This window comes from Uloborus diversus, chromosome 9, assembly GCF_026930045.1.
Source record: "Uloborus diversus isolate 005 chromosome 9, Udiv.v.3.1, whole genome shotgun sequence".
NCBI classification, from domain to species: domain Eukaryota; kingdom Metazoa; phylum Arthropoda; class Arachnida; order Araneae; family Uloboridae; genus Uloborus; species Uloborus diversus.
Window position 1 is genome coordinate 101,050,977 of NC_072739.1, and position 20,295 is coordinate 101,071,271.

General features: G+C 31.9%; 1 protein-coding gene across 1 annotated transcript in view; it reads left to right on the plus strand.

The window, feature by feature from the left end:
• The window catches only part of LOC129230395 (1-phosphatidylinositol 4,5-bisphosphate phosphodiesterase gamma-1-like), a 126,727-nt gene extending 108,086 nt beyond the window's left edge, over positions 1-18,641 (plus strand). Inside the window, exons 28-32 of the mRNA XM_054864793.1 lie at positions 4,657-4,771; positions 6,088-6,246; positions 8,822-8,901; positions 11,793-11,952; positions 17,999-18,641. Of these exons, the coding sequence (XP_054720768.1) occupies positions 4,657-4,771; positions 6,088-6,246; positions 8,822-8,901; positions 11,793-11,939 (501 nt within the window). The 3' untranslated portion in view covers positions 11,940-11,952; positions 17,999-18,641. The remainder of the gene's footprint in view (positions 1-4,656; positions 4,772-6,087; positions 6,247-8,821; positions 8,902-11,792; positions 11,953-17,998) is intronic.
• The last annotated feature ends 1,654 nt before the right edge of the window (positions 18,642-20,295 follow it).

Below are 20,295 nucleotides of genomic sequence, written 5' to 3' on the forward strand. Positions count from 1 at the left end.
CTCAAATTTTGAAAATTTTTTTTATAATTTGAAAAATTGCTCCGTTTTTTTCTGCTTAAGAGGACGTTTGAATCTTGTTTCCACCTTAAATAGAACGAAAGTTATAGTTATTTTTGTTGCATGCATCTAACGAATGTGTACATAACTTTAAAACTTTAAACGCGTTTTTCTCCATGATGCAATTTTTCCCGATTTCTTGCATTCAAACTCTTATAAGTCAGGAACCGATAGAGATAAAGTAATGAAACTTGGAGCATATCTTTTTCAAGCAATTTACTTTAATTTTTATTCGGCGAATTTGAAAAAAACGTTTACTGCAAAAGTTATGATTTTTTTAAAAAAAAGTATCTTCGAATTTTTCGAAATTTTTCTTCAAATATTTTTTATTTCTTATTGAATCAATATTTTTAAAATCGCCGAATAAAAATTAAAGCTTAGATATTTGTGCATACTTTTTTGAAAAAAAATTGAAAATTGACCAACAATATTTTGAGTTATAGCAATTTAAAGCAACCCCATTTTTTTGAAAAAAACTAATTAAATTTAAATAAAAAAATTTTTTTTTTCATATTTATGTTATGATTTTGCTTATTAAATAAATGATGAATCAGTTCAAAAAATTTCAAAACTCTAAAGTACATAATAAAAACATTTTCAAAATGTGTCCCGGACCCCCTTAAAACTTTTATGCTGTCTTTGTCAATGTCAAGAGGGAGGGAGGGGGCTCTCTTTTGGGCTTAATTCCGAAATTGGAGTCTTAAAAGCGCAACTTTAGACCATCTTCGGGTTCGGGGTTCTCCTTTCCCAAAAAATATTCAAAGCTGAAGTACTCAGCTTTAGGTAATCTTTGGAAGACTTAAAAGGAGTGAATTCGAAGGCTTTCTCCCAATACGTTTTAGAATTTAAATTCTTAAATTTTCGGTGATGAAAAGGGGAAACTGCAAATTTAAGTAAAACTTAGTGAACTTAGAGGAAAGAGTTCGGAAGGGGGGGGGGGGGCGTCTCTCTCCCCGAAGTACTGAAATGCTATTTTAGCTATTTTTGAGTGAGTTAAGAGTTAGGGAATTCCGGGGTCTTTCTCGGAACGTTTTCGAAATTGAAGTCTTAAAACTTTGGGTTGTCATTGGCGATGTGTGGAAGGGGGTTGCTCTCTCAATAGAAAAATTAATCTTCAACAAAAACTTACACTGCATTTAGTAAACACAATGAGAGGGGGGGATTCCACACCCTCATCCCGAAATATTTTCGTTTCTGAAATTTGTAGAGCTTTGTTTTGGGTTATCTTTGACTGACTTAAGGGGGAAGGATGTAGGAAGATTCTTTCAAAAAGTTTCCAAAATTAAAGTATTAAAATTTTTAGGAGGTCATAAGTCATGTTTATAGGTAAGAGGGGTACTATTCCTACAAAACAATTTAGAAACTGAAGCCTTAAAAATTGAAATTTAGGACATTTGTGGTGAATTCAGAGGAAGGGTTTCGGGAGTTGTATTCCGAAAATTCTTTGATGCTGAAATATTTAAAGCGCCACTTTAGACTATATTTGAGTGCCTTAAGAGGGATGTGATTCGGGAACCCTGCCTGGGGTTAGGATTCGGTTCCCCTATTTCTTTTTTTAATTAATGAATGTTGGAAAGGGTACCTTGTTTAAAAAATATATCTACTTCACTGAAGCGATTTTTTATTGCTAATTTTATCTGATAAAAGAATTCTTTTTCAAATGAAGACTGTGTGGGGGAATGGTGACAGTTCATTATCATTAGTCGGCTTTACCCTCCCCCCACCTTTCCTTCTTTGTTGGCCCTACCTTGGGTAGACTTTCCGATCAGAACTGATTTATGTTGCAAAAGGGAAAATCTTATGTCCTAAGCGATTTTATTGCTGCAATAAAAATGTTTACGATCGGCAAAAAACTAATGGTGGGGTGCTGCAAACGCTTTTACCCCTTACATTATCCAACATCGTCTAAAATTACGTTTTTGAAACTTCAATTTCAAAATGTTACCGAAGGTGGGTTCCTGAACTTCATCCCTTCAATAGTGCATTCAAAAAGCGTATAAACGTTATGAAATTTAAATTACTATTTGTTTTTAAATCTTTAATTTCAGGAAAAGCCCATAGCGTCCCCCCCTTTCTCTATTATTTTTTGAAGGTTGCCCAATATTGTGATTTTGGGACTATCAGTTTGAAATAATTGATGTAAGAGTCCCTGAACCCCTCCTTTCCCTGAACTTTACCAAAATGACCTACCATAATGTTTTTTGGACTTCAATTTGAAAAAATTTCTGGGGGAGACCCCCAGACCCCCCCCCCCCCTTTTATTGCTGGATTTTAGACGTTTTGGAATTGTGATGTCAAATCACTTAAATATTACAATTTTAAGGCTTAAAATTTAAGTCAAACAGATTCCAAAACTGGCATTGTTAAAATCTACAACATTTATATATACAAATTTTTCCTTAAGCCAGCATGCGGGTGGGGGGGGGGGGGCTGAAAATATTTTCCGTCTTGAACACATCACCAAACTTGCACCCATGACTATAGTAGAAAAATCTCGCATTTATGTTCAAAAACTTGTTTCTTGTCCTTCCCTTCATTTTCTTTGGTTTTAAAACACCTAAACTTTCTTTTTCAAACTGAATGTGAGGGCCTCAGGTCTTATTGATAGTTTCAGTTTTTTTTTTTTTGGTGTTTAAATTATTCTCTCACAATAGTAGTTTTTTATATTTCGATATTTAAAAGCATTTCTGAACTGTTTTTTTCTTGTTTTAATGTGTATTACTATTTATTTAAGTAACTTAAGTTTAATAAACAATCGGCCAATAGCGCTTTTTAGCAATCCAGAAAACCGGGAAAGTCAGATATCCAAATATTCAGAAGGTCAGATATCCAAATTCGTTTACACACTATAATAGAAAATAGCACATTTAGGTTCAAAAACTTGTTTCTTGCCTTTCCCTTTATTTTCTTTTATTTTAAAACACCAAAAAGTTTTTTTTTTCTTTTCCAAACTGAATGTGAGGGCCTCAGGTCTTATTGATAGCATCAGTTTTTTTTTGTGTTTAAATTATTCTCTCACTCTAGTAGTTTTTAATATTTCAATATTTAAAAGCATTTCTGAACTGTTTTCTTCTTATTTTAATGTGTGTTACTATTTATTAAAGTAACTTAAGTTTAAATAAACAATCGGCCAATAGCCCTTTTATCAATCCAGAAAACCGGAAAAGTCAGATATCCAGGATAGCAATGGTCTCAAATTTCCCGGACAATTGGTTCTCTACTGTATTCCTTTATTATTTTATACTAGCTGTGTCGCCCGGCTTTGCGCGGTCTACCTTGAAAATAAAAGTTGTGTCAAGTGAGTCATATTTAACAATTAAGCTTCAATTAGAGAAAAAAACACTAAAATTTCCCATCAAAATAAATATTCTTAAAGAAAGAAAATGACAAATCTAAAATTCCCGAATAAATTAAACGCAACCCTCCATAAATACAACTAAAATCCTAACAAAAAAAAGGAAGAAGATAAATACCCAAATAATAATCAAAAGGCGATATTTTTACCTCAAAACAAAAACAAAATTTTATTTAGTCACAGTCGTGAAAAAAAATGGCAACCTTCTAATCTGTAATGAGATCGCTCAAAGGATAGTTTTTCCAATAGGATAATAGAGTTCCATTAGGCTTAAAAGTGCTTTTTAATTTTTCCCCGGTGATTTTATAGCCGTTTTTTTAATTCAAAGGAAATGAATGAACTCTTCGGGTATTTTTTGCAGACTTTCGAATAGCGTTAAAATCGAACTGATCGGATAATTATTTTGGGTAGAAAGAGCCATTTAATGCCATTTTCAGGTCATAAAATTAAAATTCGAATGGTTCGGGGGGGGGGGGGGTTTGGCATTCGAAAATCCCCCTACGTTCCTTCTCCGGTGTCCAAGTACCTCTCTGCCAAATTTGGTTCAGATCCGACGAAAACTGGATTTGTGTAGGGAACATACACATATATATATATATATATATATATATATATACCCACATACACAGATATTCTTTGTTTTATTTATATAGATTCATAAAATTATTAGTAATGTAACAATTTTAATTCAGATTAAAAGTGCGTAATTTAATATTAAACGTTGGTCAGAAAAAAAGAAAATGTCTTATGACAATGCACCAACTAATACATCTCTTTTTGTTTCTGAATCATATAACTGTGTAAAACTAGCTAACAGAACGAAAATGAATAAAACAGTGAATGCTAAATTAATTCCATTAAAACTGATTAAAATGTGAAATGAAATGTTAGACATAAATAATAAAAGAAATCTTAATTTTAAGTCTGCATATTGTAATAACAATGTAAGAAAATAAGGAGTGTTTTAAAGATGCATTTACTATCTTGAAGAGTTTGTCCTGATTGAAAATATTGGATGTATATCAAAATATTGGATATTTTTGAAAATATCATGATATTTCCGAACTCTGTGTTGTCTATTTCAAAATTGCATATTATATATTATTTTGTTAGTCAAGTTTTGAAGTGCTTATGATAAAGTTGAAAATTTGTTTTAATTTGTGAATAGGTATATTCATTTAAATGTTTGCTAAATGAATAGCTTATCATCTGTTTTCATGAAAATATTTTTTATTTTGATTTAGATAATTGCTGCTCGTCACCTGATGAAATTTACCAAAGGCATAATCAGTCCATTTTTTGAAATAGAGATTGTTGGAGCAGAATATGATTGCAATCGTTTTAAAACAACTACAAAAGGTAATTTTTCAAAATCCAATTTATTTAAAACTTCTAATGTTTTTGTTATTAGTATGTAATTTCATATGTGTGCTGATGTATGTATATGCACATACAGCACTCCTTCACTGTCTCTACTTCTGACAAATGTGTCATCATTGCTATTTTGCTTGTTCAAAACAAAAAATAGTTTCAAATGAACAGATGGAAAAGAATTTAGAGGGGGGGGGAGGGGACTTACTGGAAATATTATCTGGGAATAAGGAATTCTATCAATACATGAAAGTTTCTAAATACCTATATTGGAACATGCTGTTCATGCCTTGTATAACTACACAAAAAATGACAGTAATTTATTGGAAATTGTCAAATGGAATACAACCGTGTTATTAAGTTAGTAAGTTTCAGATTTAAATTATGAAAATTCTATTATATAGATTTAGATTATGAAGGCTTTATAAAATCTCGAGCAAAGGAAACTCAGAGGCAACATGATTCCCTTCCATAAATATATTAAGTCAAGAATTTTAATAAGCGGAAATTTGGTACAAAAATGGAGTCAAAACACAATGTTTTAAGATTTTCAAGCTCCTAGCTAATCTTGAAATTAAATTCCTGATTTGGTAGGGTTGTAAGTACTTTGAATAGTTTGCTGGAAGCAAGAACTATTCTATGTTTTATATGAAAAAAGCTAAACAACTGCCATGGGCGGCTGATTGGCATAAAAAGCAAACCAACTATACTTGCTTGCAACTTAAGTTGACAATGACTTAAGTTGCAAGCAAGTTGCACGACCCGCAGAAGAAAACCCGAGTTAACAGATAAAATGCCTCACTTATAAGCTAAATACCCTACTTACTTTGCGAATGGGAGGAGTTCCCCACCTGTCTATGAGCTGCTGATGATTCAAATGGATGAAATGCTCCGTGGATGAATTTACTGCTTTGCTGATAAAATTGAAGATATGTAATGATTGACAGAAAGTATGACAAAAAAAGGTTATGTATGCATTGGTTTAACTAACTAATCCGATTTCTAGGATGAAAGGCGTAATTTCACCCGAATATCAGACAAGACGCTAGGAACTATTTCCTTTGCTTGGCCTCGGCCTATTTCTTCATTGTCAACTAAGCTTGCAGTCGAGTATAGTTACCACGGGAGGGTTGTGTACTATATAACAGTAGTGCTCAAACTGGGACACATGAGTAGCACGTTTCTTGATCCAGTCAAAAAGAGGTGCTATTAGACGGTATTTTTCCTTGTTGTATTTCTTGAGGTTGTTTTTCTCATAAATAATGTTACAGTTATGAAATGCACCGACATTCTTTATTTTTCAGAGGACAATGGTTTTAATCCTGTATGGAAAGAATCTTTCACCTTTATCATTTATAATAAAGACTTGGCTTTAATCCGATTTGTTGCACAGTATATTGATGTGTTCGGCGATTCCAATTTCCTTGCTCAAACCTCTTATCCTGTTAACTGTTTACGTGCTGGTGAGTTTTTCTTCCACATTATTTAATTTTTCTATTTTTGGAGAAATATGTGCATGTGTTTTTTTATATTGAAGCACTCACAACAAAATGCCATAAAAAGTATTGTTAGTAAAATAAACCATCCCAATTTCCCTTGCTGATATCAATTAATTTATTAGCATTAAATTTATTTGGCTTTTATGGTAAAACTCTACAAGTGTAAAATTTTAAGTTTATCAGCTCCTAAATTTTGTTCTGATGTCTATGGCTGTTTTCCAGTTTTACTTATCTAATTTGAATAAATATTATTTACAAAAATTATAGAAGTGTGGAAAACATCAACACTAATATGAATTGGAACAACTTGCACAAGCAATACTGCCATGCTAAGCCCAAAAGTAGTGTCTGCACTTTTTATCATTGATTGTTTATACACATATTTATTGAGTTATGGTCACCAGGTGGTTCTCTGTCATATTTCACCTAAATACAATGTTTTATGATGATATTTCAATGGGAAATATTTTTTAACAATTCTATAAAAAAAAGTGGATCTAAATCACATACATAGAGCTGCACAATTTTAAATGGCAATTTCTCATTTTGAACTCAGCTGCAGATATGACTTTTACAGTTAGTGCAGCAAAATAAGTCTCACCTCATCCTAAATTGTTCCCTTTCTTTCAGGAGTTTGGATTTTTGTCTTTAATTTAGTGTTTCTTCTTGTTTGAGTCTGATCTTTGTTTTGTTATTAACATTTTTTTATGTTACTCAAATTATTTCTCAGTTAATTCTTTTGGCTCATATTCAACATTTAAAACTTCTTTCATGTGTTTATTTTGGCTGAACTTTTCAAATTTCTAGACGGTTTATGTCCTTTCCTTCTTGATAAAATTCACTTTTTGGCCTCTTTTTCTACTTTTTTACCACCGTTTGGCACAGTATAGTCTTTTAAGTCTGTTGCCCCAAAAATACCAATAGAACCGAGCCAGCTAAATTGGTATTGTATATTGAGTGTTCGGAATAGGTAGAATTACAGGCAAACACTTCCTATGCCAATTATATTCACCAGTTGATTAACCTTTAAATTGCTCGAGGTGTCTTAGAGAACATATGAACAATTCTCTTAAAGCTTGTTTGCTTAATACAAGCAATAATATTTGAGTCTTTACTGTGCAAAAAGTTTGGCTTCTAATTTCTAGTTTTCAGGCACATGAAATTCAAGAGTGCCAATATGTGAAGCTGCAGATTCTGAAAATAATGGAGCTGATTGTTGTGACCAATTATTTAATAGCTTAAACCAAACTTTAAAAAATAAATAAATAAGCTTAAAGTTAAGAATCAAGTCAGCAGATTTAAGGTAGTATGTTGAAATAGCTTCCAATTTCTTAAATAATTCCAATTTACAAGATGCAAAAGGATTGAAATCTCAAACACTGCAGGCAATTTTTGGCGAAGCATGAGCTGGATGTTGGTAAAGTTCCAAAAAAAAGATTTTTACCTAAATGAGTTGTTCATTGTAAAAGTTGAGTGTCAGTCTGAAATAAGTTTAAAATCTCGTAAATTCCACATTGGTGTTTTAAAGAAAAAAATATTTTAATGTAATTGGAATTTTCTGGGGAAAATTGAATTTTGGAGTGTACAAATAAAATCGAAAAAATTGTGCGAAATGGCGTCAAAAATATTTACTTGTTTTTTAATTTACCTTTTAAAAAGTGAATCAAAAAATTCAAGGGCGTTTTTCAAGGTTTCCAAGCACTAGAAAATGAAGCTTTTTTCAAGCAGTTTTCTAGGATTTTAAAAGTGTACGAACATTTTGTTGCTGTATATCAAATATTCGACCGAACATGGTCAGAAAAGAGCTATTCCAAATTAATGTTTTGCTGTTTAGTCAGCTAGGTGACGTGATGGTAAGGCATTGGCCTCATTCGCTTGTGGTCCCGGGATCTGATTTGCAGGCTAAGTGGCCTGTGGATGGATTTTTAAGATAAAGGTAATCCAGCACACATGATTATGGCACATGTAAAAGATCCCTTGGGTATTCGTTTGACTTTGAGCACCCTCAGTAAAATGTCATCTGTTGTGCAGTTTTGCATCAGAGAGAGCCCGGGTGCTTTCTTCTGCTGGAAAACTGGGATTCAAAATTATCATTGCTATTGACAGCTGTGCCTTAATTTTGACACTTGGAAAGATTAGATGTCATATTGGAGAACTACACTAGGTTGCAAAAGCAAGCCTCTAAAGTAGCCCCATTTGAAAGAAAAAAATGTTTTGTTGCTTAAATTTTGAAAATCTGAAATAAAGAAAATAGCTAATAAATTCACTGACCCCCCAATATCCATTAACTGCACTTCATCCTAATGTCTAAAGGAAATAATAGAGTTCATCTAGACAAAAATATTCCTTTTTTTTTCCAGAAAGTCACTTGAAATGATTCATTAAACTCTTCAGTCGTATGAAAAAAAAATGTTGTATGAAGTTTTATGCATCAAAATATTTTTTGCCTTGCTTATTGTGTTTTGAATACTTTTAATACTTAATTTTCAATGCTCATATCTTGTGTGACTTTTTTTCTTTCTTTTTTATGACTTTTTAGGATATCGTTCTGTTGCTCTCAAAAATGAGTACAGTGAAGAATTAGAACTTGCATCATTACTGATTCACATTAGTATTGAGGCAAGTTTCCATATTAGTCTCCATTTTTACTAACAAAATGTTTAGCTGCATTTCATTTATGAAGTTAGTTTCTTTCATTGGTGTACTGTAACGTAATAAAACTCTAAAACTCAGACAATTTTATTTTCAAGCTTAAAAATATTCTCATATTTATTTCCTCTATGCTTATAATTAGAATAGTAATAATTTTTATAGCGTTCAGTGTCGCAAATGTTTTCAATGTTAAATTTATTTAATAATGTTTTTTTTCATTATAAAATCAAGAAACTTCTAAAAAATTTTACATTTTTATTTTATTTTGAGTTTGTTCACCATAATTTACCTGTTGTGCCTCTATGAATTATAAATTTTATCTGTAATATTCAATAAATGGCAAAATTGTTAAATCAGGTTTTAATTATATCAAATACTAATAAAATATGGTAAATGTTTTATGCATTATTGTTTTAATATTATTAAATTATATCAATCATTATGTGGAACTAATTATTAAATTTCTTCATGGCAGATGTAAGGGAATTCTTTCAGGGCTTCTTTAGATTGACAGACATTTTCACAAAGCTCTTGGGAATTTGATAGAAGTTTAGATTTTTGGACATTTATAGCAGAGTGGTGAATGAAAGAATTTCTTAGATTTTCTGAAATGTAACTTAAACTCATCAACTTGTATGCACAGCAAAAGCTTTGAATATTTTATGAGTTCATTGGTGTAAGATATTTTCCACTTCGAACAGGTTCTAGCTCATGTAATGAGATTCAGTTATAAGGAGTTTTTTAGGCTTGGGACTTTAAGTAGCTGGGTCCTGGAGCCTGTTGTTGGTCCTCACTTTTGTATTTCTATTTTTATTCATAATCTCTGTGGAGCATTTATTTTTAAACTTACAAGTAGTTTTAAAGAGAGATTTATGTATCTTCATTATTGTGCCTTATTGTTAAAGTTTTTGTATTGATAAGCGATAAAAATAAGATATTTGAAAAGTTGGGGATATATCTTTAGAGTATTTTCTTTTTTAAATTTCTATAATAATAGTCATCAATAATTTTGAATAATGATAATTCAAACCACTAATGTGTATAACTGTTTTAAAATTTTGTTGGACAGTGATCATCTTCTTGCCTACACTACTGCATACAGGATTCTTCAAACATTTGTCTAAAATTCTGACCTATCTTAAATTTTCAAGAAATGTTTCAATTTTTGTCATTTAAAACTTTAGCTTTAACTCCCCCCCCCCCTCATTTTGTCAATGTAAAAACTAGCTAACTTTTTCCAAAATTGCATTCTGAATTCCACCTATCTTTTGCCCTTCTTTTGCTGCTGAATTGTTTGCACGGCCGTATTACGAGACACACCTGTCATACAATATTGATGAAAGTGGGGAAGCTCTTTAGTGTTGCAAGCTGGCATGAGATTGGCAGAGAAAGTGTCCTATTTTGCTTTGAACACTATCTCAGTTAAAGAAGCTTCTGATACATTTATAGAATGATGAGTATTAAGTTTATACTTTCCGAGAAATATCCCTAATTATTTTTTTTAATACTAAGTATATTTTTTATGTGCAGTTGAAAATTTCTTTTTTCTTGTAAAATATGATGTTACATATAATTTCTTAATTTTTTAGCAGAGTTTCTGGTAGGATTCTGATTTTATTTAATCTGTTAATTTGAATAAGATTTTTTTGAAAAATGTCTTTAAATATTTAAAAATCTCACTCTAATTTCAACAGAGAGGATGAGATTTTCTCGCTCACATTTTTTCCTCTATTGGGAACTCTGCTTTTCGGTATAAAAATTAAAATTTATACAAGGAGGAATACAAGGGAGGGGCGAGGGGGGCAACCACTCCTCCCTTTGAGAGTCCCTGCGCACCTTTTTTTTCGGAATTGAGGTCCTAAAACAAAAGTGTAGGCCATCTTTGATATGAGGTTAAGGAAAAGAATCAGGTTCTAATCCCTCTGAAACTTTTTGGAATTGAAGTTTCAAAAAGACATTTTTAGACAATCTTTGGTGATGTTAGGAGAAGGAGTTTAGAGGCCTTCTTCCAGGCATTTTTCAAAATTTAAGTCTTGAAAACTGGATTGTACACTTCTGAGGTAGTGAGTGTTAGGGGAAAGAATGGGCTCAGTGACTTTCCTCCAGTAATTTTTGATACTTAAAGTTCCAAAAAACGCAATATTAGACGACTTTTCGATGATGTTAGTGGGGAGGAAAAGAGGGGGCTTCAAAACATTCCTCCAGAAGTTAAATTTCTAAATCGCAGCTTTAGAATACCTTTATCATAGAAAAAGGAAAAATAGGTTCATAGACAACCTTAGCTAAATCTCTATATTGCTTAAAATAAATCTTGTGTGGCACCGCCCCCCCCCCCCCCCCGCCCCACCCTAAAGCAGGTGTAAATCAGATTCATAGTAAGAGGTCAGGTAAAAAAACAATCGCTCCATTCTTTAACAATTTCTGGATCTGTCCTTGAATTTATTGGATTAAGCTGGACTGTTGAGATTTACGCAGTGGAAAAATGAAACAGGGCAGAAATTTAAAAGCATTTAGTTTTATTTGTAAATTCAAACGTTAAAATCATGTTCAATATGAACTTCATGCACAAACATGTTACTTAAATGGTCAACTCACCATTTTAAATAAAGACACAAGCGTTAATTAGAAAAGAAATGATAATGCTTTAGCAAAACGTGTGTGACATCAGACTGACAAATCGGCAAGAAAACGTCATTGCCGATTCGTCCCCCGTATTTGCATGAGAAAACATTAATTCAAATCTCAACTTGGACAAACAGTTTTGTTTGTACTCAATGTTCTATGTGATTAATTAAAGGACATCAATAGCTCTCTTATAAACAAATGAAACATGAAAATATTATGATTTTTTTTTATAGGAGTTTGAACTTTCACTTGCACAGAACCAGCAATCCAGTGAGCAGTCAGAAAATGTTGTTCCAAGGGCGAAAGCAGGAAACAGCATTGGAGAAAAACTGCGTAGATCATTGAATTTGCAACGATTTTCTGCAAAAGAAACTCCTTGAGTGAAGAATCAAGGTATGTATACATTGAGTGCAGTATTTGTTATTGCTGTGAAAAAGCTATATTATTGTTAGCAGAACTTGTTTTCAATAAAAAAATATCTTGAGTGCATTCTGGTAAAGGTTAATCATAACTTTCTGCAATAGACCAGACAGCTCGGGTATCATATCCAGAACCTGCAGTTTCGTTCTTATTTGAACTTATCAGTCTGGATTAGTGAATTTACCACCCCCAAGCCAAGGCTAAGGCAGAACTATTTGCAATATACTAGACAGCCTAGTTATCACACATCCAGAGACTGCAGTATTGTTTTAATTAGAGCTCATCAGTCTGGATTAGTGAATAACCAAGCTAGAGGCAGATGTCATCTCATTGAAGCTGGAGAGTGCCAACAAACTGGTAGATACAGTAAATTTATCTCACCAGCGAGTGTCCGTTGCATGGTGCGGTTCAACTCGTGAATTGAAGGCAAAGCTTGGGTATTTAGCAGTAATTTACCACCCCCAAGCCAAGGCTAAGGCAGAACTACTTGCAATATACTAGACAGCCTAATTATCACACATCCAGATACTGCACTATGGTTTTATTAGAGCTCTTCAGTCTGGATTAGTGAATAACCTAGCTGGAGGCAGATGTCATCTCATTGAAGCTGAGGGTGCCAACCAGAGATGGGCAGATTCGTATTCGTAAATCCGAATCCGAATTTGATTCACAGCACCTTAACGTGCCAATCCGAATACGAATACATTCGTATTCACAAGTGTGAATTCGAATAGATTCATGTTTGCTAGTGTGAATCCAAATACGAAATTCGGATTCATACCTATGAATCCGAATCCGAATCTATTCGGATTCAGACATATGAATCCAAATCATTTCTGATTCACATCTATGAATACGAATCCATTTGGATTCACACTTGGATTCACTGAAAAATTCAATTTAAAAGACCAATATAAATAAATGAATGTTTCTTTGTACCTCGCTACAGTTCAAATTTTGGGTGTTAGCGAGTTTTTGGATGTATATTTATTGGTGTCAAACTAAGTAATTGACCCGAAAATGAACTTCCTACTATTTGGAGCCCCAAGTCGAATACTACTGGACCCAGGTTTTAGAAGTCCATAAAAAGTTAAAAATCATGATTTTTATGGTCATGAACACTAAACATTTTCGCTATTTTTTTGTACAGTCAAGTGCCCATACTTGGGACAGTTTTGAACTTTTACCTCTAGTAGCATATTAATCATACGTTTTCCATTCGAACGAAGTATTCTATTTTCAGGATGTGCCTTACTACGTCCTTTCAAGACAAGGTATAAGTGTGTAGATTTCTCTTTAAAAATAAAACAAACAAAAAAAAATGTTCATTCTCCCAAGTTAGGGACTTCCCTAGGAGGTTCGTGATAACGAATTCTCCTTAGCAGATATAAGACTAGCTTTGAATTCTTCCACAGTATCAGTGGAGTGGTATCGCTGTAAATGGCGTATTAAATTCGAAGTATTCAAAATGTTTACCTGAACTTCTTTAGTTTTTGAGGGAATATTCGCATCACATTTTAAACATAAAGCTCGAACAGATTTATGAGAGGCTCTCTGTAGGGAAATAGCATCGGCATTATCACTCACCGGCTTGAAAAAAGCACCACTTAGTGCTGATCTAAGCGAAAATCGCAATTTCTGAAAAGGTTCGCATTCCGAATTCAAAGAATTGTCCTCGGAATAATAAGTAATCTTACTAAAAGAAACAAAAAAAAATCAGATTGTTATTAAATAAATGTAATTGAAACCGAAGAAAAATATAAAAAAATCATAGTAGCAAGTAACATTAAAAAAGAAAAAACTTGCAAAATATGTATATATGAAACGAGCTTGCCTTTCAATGAAATTAAAAATAATAAATTAAATTGGATACGTACCTATTAAGAGTTAAGCTTAGAGTGGTTCAAAAAAACTTTTTTTAGCTAGAGTCCAGGACACACCCTATTTTTTTTTTTTTCAGACTTACTAATAGTATTATGCTGTAAAAGTTACAGTTTCTTACTGAAATTTTAGGAGGGTGCTCAATTTAACATTAGTCGTAGCATGGGAAATATCACAAAGTTGGAAACATTCAATTTCCCCAGCTGTGTTTTTGTAAATATTTTTTTTTTGCAATGTATATGCATATTACTTTTGTATATTATAATATGTAGCATTGTTGTTTCAGTTCAATGTAATTTTTAACGCCCCTCCCCATACTTACGATGTTTGGGGGAGGGAGTTAAGCACTCTCTTTCAGTTGAAATAAGAAGTCAAAATTCTTCTGGTATATTACTATCCACAAGTCTAAAAATATTGAGGGGTGTCCTGTTATCTATCAGAAACTTTTTTTACATGTATTTTTGAACCACCCTAGTAAGCTATTTACTTATTCACTAAAAAATAAACATACAATCCTTCAATCCTTCTCAACTTACAGTAAATCAAAACAGTGAGAAAAAAAAATATATGCATGCAATTTATAAGATAAGAATTCTAAAAAAGTCTTCTTTTCAGTCCTTGATGAGTTTTATTAAAATATTTAAAATACAAGAAGCATATGGTTTCCTTTTTTTCGTCTTGCATTTTATTTCAGGTGTTATTTTTCCAAAAAAAAGGAAAATAATTCGATGTTCTACGCTATTTTTATTCTTTCTCAGTTTATGTACTTCCAAATTATTTCCTCTTTTTTTCTTTAGAAAAAAGAAAGGTGTTATTTATTTTGATTGTTAAAAAATTTCTGGGAAATACACCCATATGGATATGTGACTTTATATTGTAGCAAGATTTTATCAAGCTCAGATGTGTAATTATTTTTTACTGATTTCTGAATAACTCAAACATAGATTTTATGAATTTTTAACCATATATAGGAAAAGAATTATCTAATTTAACATCTAACTTGGGCATTTTAACTTGGTAATACCAAATACTATATTTAAATAAATTTAAATTTCAAAAATTCTATTTAAATAAAAAAAATCCGATTTAAATTTAAAAAACCGTGTTTTTATATACATATTTTTAAAAATCCTGATTTTTTTCAACCCTGTTATGAAGTAAGATCCAACAATTTAAACACTATTTTATAATCTGTTTAATAAAATATGCAGAGTTTTTTGTTGTTCTTGAGTACTGATTAAAAATTTCCTGATTTATCTGTTGAAAATTACTGTATTCTGTCAGTGCATTATGTTTTTATACATCATTCATTAAAACTTTTTTTACAGTTTAACCTAAAATTATTTGAGAAAAATTAAAAGAAGATTCCATTGTTATTTCCATTTGAAATTGTATTTGAAGAAAAATATCAGTAATTTGACGCAGTAAAAAACATTTATCGCCGCATGAATTTTCATTACGTTTCATAACGAAACTACCGTTCTCTCTCAAACCGGTCTCCGTGCTTGGTCATGGCGGCCAATGGAAGCAGTAGACGAGTCGTTCCTCTTTATAGAACTCTTTGGTACAAAGAAGAACGTTTTCGCAGTAGTCAACAGTTGCGATAGTTGAAAATAAATGCGAAATACAAAATACAACCTAGCTTTCTTTTACGCATTTTGTTTTTTCGAGAGAAATTTGGTTAGTAGAACTATTAGTAAATAATTATCTTTGTGATCGATGCTTCCTTCCGGAGATGGAGTGTTGAAATGTATGTTTGTATTATTGAATAAAAAATCGTTATCTTCCATCATACCATGCTTGTTCTTTTTTTTAAACAAAACGTTTCAGAGAGAATCTGTATTTTCAACGGTACAAGTATCTGTAACATCAACAAATTTTTACAATCAAATTTGGTCCTTTGTAGCATCAATCACTGTATATTCATTATATTTTAAAGTTGTGAAATTGAGATAAATTATCTGCAGTAAAATTATTTAAACAAATCAAGTTTCAATTTACATGACTTTGGTAGAATTCCACTTATAAAATTTTTGGACCCATAACAATATCGCCACTTTTCTTCAGAAATTCACTAACACCGAAAACTCGACCAGTAGCGAGGTACAGACAAACATTTATTTATTTATTTTGGGCTTTTGAATTGAATTTATCAGTGAATCCAAGTGTGAATCCAAATGGATTCGTATTCACAGATGTAAATCAGAAATGATTTGGATTCATAGGTCTGAATCTGAATAGATTCGGATTCGGATTCATAGGTATGAATCCGAATATCGTATTCGGATTCACACTTGTGAATACGAATATATTCGTATTCGGATTGACACGTTAAGGTACTGTGAATCAAAATCGGATTCGGATTTACGAATACGAATCTGCCCATCTCTGGTGCCAACAAACTGATAGATAAAGTAAATTTATCTCACCTCTGCCTCCAGCTCGGTTATTCACTAATTCCCACAGTCTGATGAATTCTAATAAGAACAAAACTGCAGTCTCTGGATGTGATAACCGGGCTGTCAAGTATTTCTGCCTTAGCCAGTGGCGTAGCTAGACCCGACTTTCGGGGGGGGGGGGGGGGGTTACTTCTTTTATATATATATATATATATATATATATATATATATATATATATATATATATATATATATATATATATATGTATGTATGTATGTATATATATATATGTGTGTGCGTGTAATCGCTTGGAATTTTTTCCTTTTCTTCTTTTTTTTTCCCTTTCTCTTCTCTCTTCTTTTTCTTTTTTTTGAGACTAACTTTTCGGGGGGGGGGTTTTGTCTCCAAACCCCCCCCCCCCCTTAGCTACGCCCCTGGCCTTAGCCCTGGCTTAAGGGTGGTAATTTACTGCTACATATCTTTCATGTTATATTGTCTAACCTGAATACGACAGAGTCCTTTTTTGCCAGAAATAGTTTGATGAAGTAGATGAATGCAGCTTGTCATAAAGATATTTTGATAGTTTCTTTATGACCATGGTAAGATTCACTCTGAAAAACCTGCGAGTCACTTCTGTCCGGGTAATTTAGGGCTTAGAACTGCTGCCTTTCATCCAGTCATTCAATGTTTGATGTCAGCTTGTTAAGAAGCCATTATCCCATTCTATGTGGTAATGCATGTTGTATGGTGATACTAAAAGTAAAAAGATAGTATTACTATGAAATGTTAGATACAGTAAAACCCCTCCTAACAGACACCCTTCAAGTGCAGACACCCTTCTTATGCAGACAATTTTTAATTGCCTAAATCCAAGGCAAATAACATTATTAAACCCCCTGTCCTGCAGACATCCCTCTATTGAGGACAAAAAAAATTGTCCCGTTAGTGTCTGCATTAAAGGGGTTTTACTGTATATTACCAGGGGTGGGTACAAAGGGAGGGTCATAGGATCATGATCCCCCTAAACCATTGACAATATTATCCATCCAGATTGTAGGTATCCATCCAATGGTAGGAAGGCTCATGATCTTAATTGGAAACAGGTGAATTGACTGGGGCCATCCTAACCAAGGGACCAAGTTCGAATCCACACAAGTGCATGAATGTTGAATTGTATAGCCTTTCTTCTGATCCTGTCCAAGTTGTTTGGATTATATTTCAAACTGAGATCTTCAAGCAATCCATTGGGAGACTTGGTGCTTAGCCCGTTTAGCCAAATTTAAGGGCAAAGAATGGTCTACTTTGGGTTGCAGTTAATATACCAAAATCAACATTATTTATACTTTTGAATATTATTTTCCCAAAGAATGTTTATATTCTTTTGTAAATTCAAAACTTGTTTCACTTGGTAATCCTCTGTAGATATTAGTGAAGTTTTTCTCTTTCCAGTTAAAAAAAAAAAAAAAAAAAAAAAAAAACATTGTCTTAGTATTTATGTTGTTGATTTAAAATGCATGTTTAAACTGTTTTTTTATTATTTAAGAGCTGACATAAGCTGTAGTTTTTATTTTAATTTCCTTGTTACATACACTACCTTTAGTTAAGGCAAATTTAACCTGGCAGTGCTGTAATGCTATGATTAGAATCTGCATAGCCTTCATAATGCAGCCTGGTTGGGCTTTTGCCCCAACTATAGTTTCTTTTCCTGAAGTTTTAATTAAATGTTTATCTTTTACAGCCATAAATTGCACGAAGAAACCACCAAATGTGCCAGATCAAATTATAATACAGCATTTTTCTACTTTGTTTTGACCTGTACAAATTTTAAAATATCCTATATTGTTTGCACCTATTAATGAACTGCACTAATTTCTCATATTATTGTAACTAAAAAGCAATAATGTAGCACAACTTATGTGTGATATCAGTTAATTTTGCTAAACAGTGTTGGTTGTTTACTTACAAAATATTATCAATTTTGTTCAAAATAATTTATTATTATTTTGAAAATTATATTTTCCTTTTTTTAACCAATCAATCCCACTTTTATACTACTTTGCATATTTTCCACTATTTATATCACAGAATGAAGAGAAACATTGATTTTCTAGTCCATCATCAAAAATTTAAGATTTCTAGTCATTTTTATTTCATCTTTTTTCAGATTGTTCTTATTGTTGCATTTATATTGTTACAACATGTATTTCTGTTCAACATTTTTTTATTATTACTGTCTTGAAACAGTTACGTTTTTATTAACTGATGTTCCAGGAGTGTGTTCACTTAAACCAAATGTCATAGGTTAGTTGTATTTTTTATATACGCATATTTATGTTCATTTATTTCTGTATTTCATATTACTTCAACCAATTGGTCCTACTACCACTTAGTTTCAAATCAAAGATAGTGGAACAAATTTTAAATAAAATATTCATCAAGTTGTTTAGAAATTGGCAGTTTTCTCACATTTTTCATTGCCATTGCTATATGAAGCCAGGAAATGAAAAAAATACAAAAATTGCGGATCTGCGGAAGATTTTCATCCCTGGTCTAACGCATGTTTATATCATTTCACAATAATTTATCTGCATTGTCATCATAATAAAAAGTTTTAAAACTTCAAAGAATAAAAGAGAACATGCTTTATGAAACTTTAGGGCCATGAGAAAATAATAACCATGATTTATTAATTGATATATATGTAAATGTACAAATTGTAAATACCATTTAAATTGGTCTTATGTGAATCGTTTAATAACCTGCCTAAGTGCAGTACTTGAGTCATGAATGATATACAAAATTAAATAATATAAACAAAAGTGAATCAAGCTGACATTTTTGGAAGAAGGAAAATTCTCATTTTACGAAATAATAAAATACGAGCTTACACACAATTTAAAGAAAAAAAAAAGAATAGTTGCAATATTCCGAATCGTCAGCAAAATTTGCTGAATATGGAATTTTTTGGGAGATCACTGTAGCCTCTTAACAGGGGACCCCTGAATGTGAAACATCATTTCTTGATAAGCTAGACAGTTTAAACTTTTGGAATACTCTTTTGCATTTTTTTGAGTTGGGAAATTTTGCTTTTCAGGGGGAGGTGGCAGCAAATTTTAAAGCTGCCTAGGGGTGGTGGCTCTGCCCGTCTTACGGTACTGAACTTAACGATACCTTTTATCAGACACATTGTTAAACTTTTCATATTCAACACTCCACTCCAGTCTTCTTTAATTTTGGTGTAAATCAGAGATCAATTAGGGGTCGACAAATATTACCCAAGATATTCAAGACTTGGTAGTACTTCCTTTTACAAAAAAGGAAGTATTGTATCCGCGAAAAATTTTCCCTCAAAAATTGACCAGGGGTAGAAGTGGTCAACTTATAATACATAGGACATTTTCCACAAAAAATATAGGACACGTTTTATGAATAATTACTGATTTGAAAAAATAAACAATACATAGTATATATAATCTAGATATTCTTGCATAAATTATTATCAATGATTTCAATTAATCATACTGCATACAGTTAAAAAACCCAAATAAAAGTTATAACTTTTACTTAGAATCAGAGTTCTTGAATGAATAGCTTAATAAAAAAATTTATACACACACATATATATATATATATATATATATATATATATATATATGTGTGTGTGTGTGTGTGTGTGTGTGTTTACGTTTTAGGCCATTTTCTATGCCTTGACTGCCTACATTAATCAGACTGTGCAAAATCAATTTTTTCTCTAAGTTTCACTTTTTTTTTTTTTTTTTTTGGAAGGTACATGAACCTTTTTTTTTTTTTTTTTTTTGCCTCTGATTGCTGATTGTTATGCATCTCTACAAGAATTTCCCACATCTTTATGAATTTTGTATTTAGTACTATGATAAATCATGATAAAACTGAACTCTTTCCTTGGTAATGCATGCATAATTTATTGCTTTTCCAATTGCAGTACTTTAATTAACCTTAAAACTCTTATTATAGAGTCAATGTTTTAAGATGATTTTTCCTATGTCAGTATCTTTT